Below are 11,012 nucleotides of genomic sequence, written 5' to 3'. Positions count from 1 at the left end.
GAAAGATGATGGGAAAGGGAAAAGTATCTCACATCCAGAGTTCACCAGTGGTCTTTGTGAGACAATGATAGTGACTGGAAAGAGGGCTAGTCTTGGTTGCACACCCACTGTGTGCCAGGTTATACCAGGCACGTTGCCTTCACAGCACTCCTGCCAATCATGTAGAATTAGATCCATCTTATTGATAAAGAAAAGAGGATTATGGAAGGTTAGGCAGCTTGCCCAAAGTCACACATCTTGTTAGAGAAAGTATAAAGAAGGGAACCCAGGTCTGGCTCACTCCAAAGGTGGTGTCTGAATCACTGCAGGCACGAGAACAATTAGCCCACCCAGCAAGGCTCTGACTTCTAGGAACTGGGAACTGTCTGGCTGAGGGTCTATTCAAGGTCTTCTCAAGCAACCCAGGAGGTAGTGAAGATGGCAGCAGCTTACCATGGGGTTAGAATCAGATATGAGGTCTTTAAGGGTGTCCAGGAAGCCCTGGTCCTCTACCAGCTGGGCGTTGATGTCGTGTAGCTTGGCCACACACACGGCTGCTGTCTTGCGCACGTATGGGTCCTCATCTTTCAGGCACTTCCTGAGTGGCTCGCACAGGTACTCTGTGATCTTGTCAACGCGGATGCAGCCCATGGTCCGCACAGCCAGGGCCCGGATCAGGGGGTTAGGGTCCTCACAGTCCTAAGGGGAATGAGCCACATCAGACAGCTGCTAAGAGATCGCCCGCCAACTGTGGCCAACAGCATCAAAAGTGCCAAGTATGGGTGCCTACCCTATGCCAGATATTATGCTGAGCCTTTGTGTTTTGTTACTTTGATCCTCACAGCAGACACATAATATTCTTCCTGTTTTACAGGTGAGAGAGCTGAGGCTCTCAGGAAGGTTGAGAGCTCACCCAGCCACAGAGCAGAGCTATGAGTCAAACCCACATCCATCTAGCACCACAACTCTTAATCTTTCCTTTAGGCCACAGAACTCCTCATTTGCCCGTATCTGCGCATCAGCAGGTGTAGGGGAGCTAAGGTTCTAAAGGTGTACAGAACTGACAATTGGAGTCCTCACTTCCTCCTCAATCTGGAGGACAGAAAATGCAGAAAGGAGCAAAGTCTAGAAGGAGAACAGAGAAGCTCTGACACTAGCTGAATCCTGCCCTGGCAAAGGATGCAGGCAATGGTTCATCCCTGGGGGCACTCCCATGGGGGGACCTCCCACGGAATGAGTTAGCAGGGTCTGTAGCATCTGATTTTCTGCAGATGGGAGCCCTTTGCTGGAAGATGAAGCCCTCAGACTGGGAGTCAGAGGGCCTGGAAAGGAGCCTGAGTGTTTCTACACAGGGCCATAGTGCCTCACCCCAGGAAATTGAGGGGAGATGGAGCCATGAGCACCCATCTCTCTCCTCCCACCAAGCTCCTACTCACCTTCACAAAGGTGTTGACGGCCATGATGGCCATGTCAGGCTGACTCTTGGCATAGTTCATCAAGTACAGGTACACCAGCTTCTTTAGTTCCAGGTTGTCCGTCTGCATACAGTTTACCACGTCGGGAAAGAGAGCACTATAAGGTCAAAATGGTGTCAGTGTGGGGAAAGCCAAAGAATGAGAAAGATTTTTCAGGCAGCTAACGGAGGGATGCGGGTGCGGGTAGACAGTGGATAGGAGGAAAGGAGAAAGATAACAAGACTTCCTAGTTAAAGGGAGGGCATCAGTTATGCTGTTACCATGAACACCTACTGGTAGAAATAGAATTCCAAAGGGTGATTTTTAAAAGGAAAAAAAGTCCTCTGTTCTTTTCTCAGTGTTCAAACAAGAGCTCTGGAGCCCATTAGACCTGGCTCAAACTCAGCTCTGTCTCTTGTTAGCTGTATGATGTTGGAAAAATTCCTTCATCTTCCCCAACACCACCCCACATCTGTTTCTCATTTGCAAGAAAGGTGCAGCAAAATCCCATTTCACAGGACCCCTGTGATAATTATAGAAGACAACATACTTGATATCTGGGAGGTGGTAAATACATGAAAATGATTGTTTTCCTCCCAATACTTAATGTGGCTCCTTATATTGGGCTGCTGGTTCAGGAAGGTTGTAGAAGGCAGGGATGGGCCATGCTGCTTTCACCACAAGGGCCAGCTCAAGTGTCCACTAAAAACCAACCCAGTATGTATTGAGCATGTAATATATACAACAGGCTTGGTATTAAGGGCTCTTAATATGTACCTGATCTCATTTAACAGCCCTAAGAAGCCAGAGTATTGTCCCATTTTACAGAAGACAATAAATGTCAAATAACCTGCCTGAGGAGCCAGGTCTGACTCTGAAGCTCATGCTCAGGATTGCCGCTATTCTGGGTGGAACTGTTCTCAGCATGGTACCCACAGTCCCAGAGTCACAGGCCACTTGAGATGTGAAATATGGTTAGAGATCAATTTTCTGTCTCTGGAATCATCACCTTCCCTCTTAAGCCTTGTGATTTTATGGGTAAGGACATGGTATCAGAGACTTTTTGAGCCCCAATAGGCAGAAGACCCATTGGTGCTGAAACTGATAGATCATCTCGGAAGACGAGACACCAAGAATGAGGGGGTGAGGGATGCGGGGGGAGAGAAGGACCAGCTGAGGAGCCCAACTTGCTCTTTTGGGCCTGTCACATCAGCACAACAAGCTCATCTGAGATAAAATAAAGAGGCTTCCTCTGTGAAGAGGTGACAGTGGTGTTTTAGGTGGAGAGTGGCATGGCCTGGAAGGAATTTAATTTGGAAGGAGGTGCAGTATTCCAGCAGATGCCTGATCCCTTTGCTACTCTGTCTTCAGGAGGTCCTTCTGCAGAACTGTTTCTCCGGTGGCACTATCAGAAAGTCCTTGCAGAGAGTGGCAATGGGATAGGGCAGTCCATGGAGAAGTCTGGAGCAGTGTGATCCTGCTGTGGGACAGATGGGGAGCTGCTCCACATTAGCACCCACGCCTACGAAGCACGGGGATGGGCACCATGAGGGCGCAGAGGAGAGGAAATGGGCAATAGCCACCTGGATTTGGATTTCAGAATGTCTGGGCATGGGTCCTAGTTCTGCCACTTAACCACATGACTGTTGGGCAGTCATTGTATTCCTTTATCTGGTTTCTTTGGCAGTAAAAACATCATTACTCACAATATGGGAAACGTAAGAGACTGCTGGGAAAACATCTGAAACTGTTCTGCAGACTCTCAAACACTGTTCAAGTGTTAAATTGTAAAATCCAGTCTCTGCTCTTAGGGACTTTACAATGTGGTGGGCAAGTAAACACAAGTACAAATGAGAGAATAGTCTAAAATGAGTGCTGGTGGACAGGAACATAGAGTAAATGCTATGTGTTCAAGGCAGTGGGCTGGAGTGATGAGGGAGGGCAGCAGGAAGACCCTGAATGGGTTTTAAGAGATGGAAAGACAAACTAAGTAAATGGAAAAGGGACATTCCAGGCAGGTAAAAAGCACATGAGCAAAGGTGGGGCAGCAATTCTACACATGATCTGTTCTGGCAATCAGATGCACACCAGAGGCTGAGAACTGGCCCCAAATTTGACAAATCCAATCTGCAGGTGTTTTACTTGCACAGTGTTCATTTCTTTGTTTAATATCATCTGGCAATCTAAAACAGGGAGATAAAAATAAAAAATCCAACTTCTCATTCTTTTTAAAAACATGGTCACATTGGGTTCATTTTCTCAAGCTGGCAGCAACCCTCTGGAGTTTCTGAAAGGGTTCATGCCACATCCACTTCATCATCTGTTGCCTTTTTGGCTTAGTCCATTTCACTCACTCCATTACTGCCTGACCCCATCAGCATTTGAGCTTGAGATTCCTCTGCAAATAAGCCTCATATTTGGAAAGGAGGTTTATGAAAGGAGCTAGATGAGAGGAGACATGAGTCACCAGAGATGCCCTAAAAGAGATGCTACTCGGCCTACTCCTGCACACCTGACATCTTTGCCCACGGTCATCGAAGCAATCACTTTCTTCACCGCCTCCTTCTTTTTCTCCTTCTTGTCACTGTTGAGCTCTGCCTTCAGCTCGAAGATCTCCCCTAAAAAATAAGGTAGGCATGAGTAATCCATCCCCATCCTGTCAGAGGGCAATTCTCAGTCCCCATCTTCCAAATGAGTGGGAGAGAGGCAGGTAAAACACTCCATGCTGCTGGCTAAGGGCAGTTTGGGGCCCCTGGCCTCGGGTGGGATAGACAGCAGAGAGAAACAAGTGTAAGCAGAGGAATTATCAAGATGAAAGCATGGAGGTCACATTGGATTGAGGAAAGAGGAACCATGGAAGCTACAAACATTCTGAGACAAAAAGTATGAAGGCAGATCCTGCTCAGCCAGACCGCTAAAAACATAGAGGAAGCAAAGACCCCCTCAGACCCTCACCTAAAGCCTTCACAGCAGCAGCCTAGTGTAATGGAATCTGGGGACTTAAGGTTTGAGGGGAGAGGGTAGGATCTGCTTGATTCTCACACTTGGCTTTTCTTGTTTTCCTAGAACTTCCATTTAAAACAGCTCACTCAGGGTTTCACTTCCTGAGCTACAAGTGGTTACTCAGTTTTGAAAATGGGAATTCGGCTGCCCCACAAGTGCTCTATATAGCACATGTTAACTGTTCTTATGAACTTGATGATCTGGAAAAAGCAAACGAGGAAGTAGGGTTGTTTGGGGCCCTGCCATGGAGAGGTAGTTGGGACTCCAACAAATTTAGTAAAAGGTTAAGAAGGCAGACTTCGAGTGACAGGCCTCCTGTTTAGTAGCCACCAGCATTTCCTGAGCCTTTCTCTAAGCCAGATGCCACACTAACTTCTTCCCGTGCTTTTTCTCATTTTACTCTCACAACTCCGCATTTCACATTTTATAGACAAGCAAATGGAGGCTGTAAGAAGTTCGGTAACTTGCTCAAGGACATACAGCTGGTAAGAGGCAGGGCCAAGATTCAAAACTAGGTCTGCCAGTTCCAAAGCTCATATGCTCAGGCTGACCCAGGACACTTGCTTTGCTTCTCTAGGCCTGTTTCCTTGACTGTACTCTCTACCTTGACCAGGGCACTGAATTCTCTCATTAAACACTCAGCTGTGAAATACCATTTAACCCTGCATTAAGCGAGGCAGTTATTATTATTAATTTATCTCTGTCTTGACCTTCTCTTGTGTAGAATAAGAGTCCCTGGCTTCTTTCTCAAACGACAATGGGTGGGGGTGAAGCAGACTATCATACGGGGGGTAAGAACTGAGAATGTTCTAGACAGATTTACAGTGACAAAAAGAAAACTAGCAGGTTTTTATCATGTCTGAACAATGTGGTATTCAGCAAAGAACTCCAAACAAGGTTAAAGAACAAATACACAGCACAGGCCAGGGCAAGGCCACACTGAGGATATTGCTCAACAGAGCCAGGAGGAATCTGCAGACTTTGCAGTTCAAATTCATGGCTCTGTAGAACTGAAGGAACCCATGCCCTTAGCCTCCAAGAGAATGAGCACACCATGTCTCCCGGCTGCAGAATCTAACAGACCATGATGACTTTGACCCTGGACCCTGCTGCAGGGCTTGCCCTGCTTTGCTGGAAGTCTTGAGTTGATGGATCTAGGCTTGAGTCACCCTGGCCCCAAGAAGGCTGGTGAGGTGAACCTGGGAACTGCCTGCATCTGAATGTCTCTTTCCTCAGTCACCAGGCCAATCTCCTCAATCAGATATGAGGCATTGATTCTCGCTACCCTGATGCCATCCCCCTAGCTCAGGCACCATCATCTCCACCTCTCATCAGAGCTTTGGTACTGGTCTCCCTGCCTCTCCCCAGCTTCACCACCCCTTCACCTCTTTATTATAATCTGCCTTGGACCTTCCCTTGCTTAAAACCATCACTGATATTAGATTTGGACCTACGCATCTCTCTACAGATATTTTCCTCAAAAGAAAGCCCACAAAAACCCACCACCGATACCACAATAGACAAAGCATTAAGTTCACCCCCTCCGGCCTTGCTCACCAGGCCCTGCACTATTGATTCCTGCACACCTCTCCAACCTTCTTTCCATCACATTCTTCGGTAACTTGTGCCAAAGTGCTTTACTTTCCCTGCACGTACCATGGGCACTGGCTTTGCTCCTCTCCTCCACTCTGTTCTCTTTATCTTGATAGGTCCACCCAGGACCCTCCCAGAACCTCCTATACTTCCTTTATCAATAGCACCTACCGCCCTTCAGAGCGATTACTACTTAATAAACTGTCTTCTCTGCTCAACCACAGCAAAGCCAGTTTAGAGACTGTCTCCTCCATTGCACATGGCAGGTATTCAATAAAAACTGGCTGGACCAATAAATGAAATGCCTGAGGATGGGCAGCTGACCCAACAATAGACACTTTTCATCTGCTCAGCAGGAGTGTGTCAATCTTACTTGGAAGGAAGGAGGGAGGAAGGGCCAGTCAGAAGATGCTTACAGGGCCAAAGCATATTTGTCAGTTCCTACAATAGCTTCCATTTCCCGAAAAGCAAACAACCACAATATGTAACAATATAAGATGAGCTTAGCACATTTCAGTGTATCAACTCAATAGACTAATACTGAGTTGTCAGACTGTGGGGAAATGTTTATGATAATGTCAAATGAAAAACAGGATATAAACTCTACTTCAACCACATAAACATGTGCCCGCTGATAAGGACCAGACACACACGTATCATGTGGGGCTGCTGATAGCAAGTGTGCCTTCTTTTCTCCAGGAAAAACGCATATTTAACAATTTTAAGCCATAGGGAACAAGAGAGGGCTTTCTATATTTGGAGCTAATGCTCTTCCCTTCTTCAGTTCTAAAACAAGCGTTCGATTTTTTTATACCATCAATAGTTCAATTTTCTGGATCCACAGGGTTAAAGATGCTCTGAGTATTTCCTACCACTCACTTCCAGGCCTCCCCCGACTCCACTCGCCATCCCTACAGGGGGGCAAGAAAAAGGGTTGGGCAGGGGAAAAGTAGGACAAGATCCCACAATGAAACAAACAGTACCTTTCTTGGTTGTGGTGAAATATTTTGAGTCGGTCATTTTGGTTCCTTATCTGTGGCCAGACTCTGCAAGACAGAAGAGAGGGGTGACTTTCCACTGTGTTCTATTCCATTTTCAGTTACTGAGCACAGGAGGAGGAGAGAAGGATCCAGTACACATGTGGTATGGGAAGTTAGTGTCTTATCTCTCTACTAGGCAAATGAATTGTTAGATAATGGCTGATAAAATTTTAAATTTTAAATTTTAAATGTGCATATCTTTGATCCAGCAATTCTACTTCTAGGAATCTCTCTCACAGAAATACATGCGCAGGATATAATGGTTTTACTGAAGCACTGTCTATAACAATGCACAACTGGAAAAAACTTAAATGCTCATCAATAAGAGAACAGCTAAATACTCTTTTTAAGGGTCCACAGATTAGAATGCACCCAACAATCATGGTTACAGCAGCACCTTCGTGATGCTCACTCTGCTCAGCACTGTTCTAAGTGCTTCACACACACTAACTCATTAAAGCCTCATCACAGCTTCAGGGAGGCACTATAAAGTCAAATGAGTTTGGAAAAGTCAAGTTTAAAAAGTTATGAAGATTTATTCTCTCCTCAAATTTTCCAGTTTCTCTGACAGTGATATGCATTATTTGTCTCTACAGAGGGCTAGCATCTATACACTATAGACTCTACAGCATTCTTCAAATATAACTGGCCAGTCTTCTCAAAGCACCTCTCAGGACATCTAGTGTTAAAATTCACAGTGTGAAGTGCTGTTTTAAGGCAGTAAGACAAAGAAAGTACCCAGGTCCTCTTATTCATTCAACAAATGTTTATTGGGTACCTACTATATAACCTCAAGAGTTTCTCTTGGTCAATAGAAGAAAGATAAAAGAAGCTAGCTACAAAGGAGTCAAGTACCCTGGATACATGGCAGAGGCTTCTGGGATTGTTCTAACATTTATTAAGAAGCTATCATTAACCAAGCCCTCTCAAAGCCAGAGGTTTTACACACATTATCTCCTTTAATCTTACCAATAAGGTACCTGCTTTTAATCTCATTTTTACAGATAAGGAAACTGAGGCTCAGGGATGTTAAGTAACTCGTCCAAGATCATAAGGCTTGTAAGTGGTTGGATCTGGGAGACCATTTCAGATCTGAGCTCAGCACCTGTGCTCTAGTGATGAAGGAACTCTGCTATCTCCATCGGAGAGGGGAGGGGAGGGGAGGGGTACAGAGCCCTGAGACAGTGAGTGGCTAAGGACTCAGTCCAAAAAAACATGAGCTACGGCCATGCCACCCTGAACACGCCCGATTCCGTCTGATCTCGGAAGCTAAGCAGGGTCAGGCCTGGTTAGTACTTGGATGGAAGACCACCTAGGAAGACTAGGTGCTGTAGGCATAAAAATAAATAAAATAAAATAAAATAAAAAACAAAAAACAAAACAAAAAAGCATGAGACTTTCAAGTGTAACCTTCTAGTACTACCTGTAGCTTCACATGTTAAGAAAATCATAAAACCTCAAAAACACGTTCTCACTTTGTCTCTTCTATTGCCTCGATGGAAGAGACTCAACATGTAACCCATTAACACCTTCCTTCAATTCATTACTATGTGGGGGAAAGATAGTTACTGATGGGACAAGTATGAGGGGATAAGGATCATTTCAAAAGTCTCTGCAAACAAAGCCAATATAGCTCCTCTATGGTCCAACTGTATGTTTCCAGGCTAATCTTGTATTTATGGCAGGATGGCAATAAGCTGTTCCCCAACTGAGATACCTATAGATTTTGTTTTAGTAATCAGTGGAAAACAAACATGAACTGTCTTGGGGATGCCTTATATCCTTTGTGGATCCCATTAGGATAATGGAATAAAGGTTTGGCTGATGAAATGGTATAAAGGAAAAGACAGAATTCTACTTTCCTTTTGCTTTGCAAGGTTGAAAAGGGATGATAGTACTTTTCTATGGGAGCTGTGAGAAAGAGCAGAAAATACCACTGCGTCTGATGATGCCAATCTCACAACAGGGACTCTAATGGCCAGTCTTGGCGGCAGGAATCAGGGCTGTAAACAGATCCACAAAAGGAGGACCTGGTCTGGTCCACAGCGCTATCCATCCTCTCCCTTCACGCCTGGCCCAAGGCTACACACCTGGTCAGTATTCAGTTGATAGTTGTTAAAAGAAATGATAAGAGACCACTGAAAATTCTAGGGAGCCTCAGCTTGCTCTCTGATAGCTCTGTTATGTAACTATTTGGCATTTGTTTCCTACAGGAGTTTACTTACCGAGAAGCCTCATCAACCTAGGAGTTTTTTTTTTTGGACCTCTGAGAATGAGCAGATAAACAAGATAATGGGATGTCTAACACACAATAAAGGGCTACATGGCTTCAGAAGGCACAGGCTTGAGAGCATAGCTGGCATTGGTATCCTAAACAAGAGGGTTCCCTGTTTCTCAAGGTTAAGTTTAGTCTAAGAAGAAGGTTCAATGAAGGCAAAAAAACCAATATCACATGCCAAAAGAATCACAGAAATTAACATACAAACTCAGCCAATGTTAAATCCAGAAAGAAATCAAAATAAACAAAACAAAAACTACCTTAGATGTGTAACTACAGCACTGCTCAGAAATTCTTCCTTCTCCAATAGAGGCTCTCAGGGGCTTTCCCCTAATCTGCAGGCACAACACAGTATCCAGGGGCCCTAAAATCCCAGAAAATAACTTGCTGGTGACAGATCTGTGTTGTATGCAACGACCCAGGTGGAGGAAAGAGAAATTTGGGTGAATAAAAAAAGCAACAGAGCTGCCGGGTCAGTCAAGTCAAAAAACCATCGTAGCTGCTGATATCCCTAGAGCATTGAGCTTTTGATGACACTTCCTTTTATAGGCGCTAAGCAACTTTGTACACACAAACTTAAACTGCCGCCCCGTGGGCAGGTGCTGGCTGCCTCTTTTCTCTGCAGTATCTATTTCACTTATCCCTCTGCAGAGGGCCTCAATGAGACTGGTGATGCAGAGATCGGGTCCCTCTGAAGTTGTTTCATATTCAGGAAATTTTAAATTTTAAAAGAGGAAGGGAAGTGAGAGAAGTGAAAACACTTTTGCAAAGCCCCTCCAGAGCACAGATTAAAAAAACCTCGCTTCACTGTGAAAGATCAGATCACCTGCACCCTGTTGATCTACAGAGGGTGGCTATCTCCTTATGTCTTTTCAATGCCTCTTGGATTTCAGTGTAAAAAAGATTTTTTCATTATCTCTGCAGAAATGGAAAAATCCTATGGTTCAGTTCTAAAGGAGCTCAGACTTGTAGATGACACAGGAAAGACCAGCAGCACTGCTCAGCTGTTGCCATACATTGCATTCCTACTAATGGAGGCAAAAGGGGCTAAGACCCTGTCCTTTGATGAATCTGATTGTGCAACTAAGCCACAATTGAAAGCAGGCAGCCAATTTAGGCAAGAAAAATCTTAGGGTTTGGATTCCATCTTGGAAGTGGCAGGGTGCATTAAGAAAAGCAATTGGAGAGAATTTTTGGTTCGGAAACTGCTCTGGCCAGTGTGATGAGTCACTTTTGCTAAGGAAATAGCATTCTGGGCAGGAATACCCCTCAACTGCAGTATTTAAAGACCGAAGAATAGCTCAAGGAGATGGCACAGTCCAAATTAAAAGAGGAGCACACCCGGAAGGACTGGTTTGTCTTTGAGGATCCACTGCTGCTATCCCCACTTAAGCTTACTTTTCCACACTCATCCTCGGAAGGTGATTTTGATGCCACAACGCCAGGACCAGTTAATCCTGTTAATCTCATTAAAAAAAAAAAAAATCATATTGACATGTCTACTTCCTCCTGCTACTAGGCTTAAAGAAAAGGAACTGAGAAATAAAGCCTGAAATAGGACAGTTTTCTAGAATTATAAAGAAGTTCCTAGTAAGAATCACTGACAAAGATGTAATGTAATGTAAGAGTGGAAAAACAAGGTCCTAGGAAGAAAAGGAAAGAGGA

The 11,012-nt window shown here is 44.8% G+C and overlaps 1 protein-coding gene and 1 pseudogene across 1 annotated transcript in view; one reads left to right on the top strand and one right to left on the bottom strand.

Annotated features, from left to right (window-relative positions):
* The window catches only part of AP1B1 (adaptor related protein complex 1 beta 1 subunit), a 48,665-nt gene that overhangs the window by 24,222 nt on the left and 13,431 nt on the right, over positions 1–11,012 (bottom strand). The window contains exons 2-5 of the mRNA XM_023538442.1: positions 7,013–7,075; positions 3,946–4,051; positions 1,416–1,551; positions 402–678 (exon numbers count right to left, since the gene is read on the bottom strand). Of these exons, the coding sequence (XP_023394210.1) occupies positions 402–678; positions 1,416–1,551; positions 3,946–4,051; positions 7,013–7,049 (556 nt within the window). The 5' untranslated portion in view covers positions 7,050–7,075. The remainder of the gene's footprint in view (positions 1–401; positions 679–1,415; positions 1,552–3,945; positions 4,052–7,012; positions 7,076–11,012) is intronic.
* Positions 8,288–8,406, top strand: LOC111747480 (annotated as a pseudogene).

The sequence above is a fragment of the Pteropus vampyrus genome, unplaced genomic scaffold, assembly GCF_000151845.1.
Source record: "Pteropus vampyrus isolate Shadow unplaced genomic scaffold, Pvam_2.0 Scaffold223, whole genome shotgun sequence".
Classification (NCBI taxonomy): domain Eukaryota; kingdom Metazoa; phylum Chordata; class Mammalia; order Chiroptera; family Pteropodidae; genus Pteropus; species Pteropus vampyrus.
The sequence above is the reverse complement of the archived record's forward strand: the minus strand, read 5'-3'. Positions and strand labels throughout refer to the sequence as shown.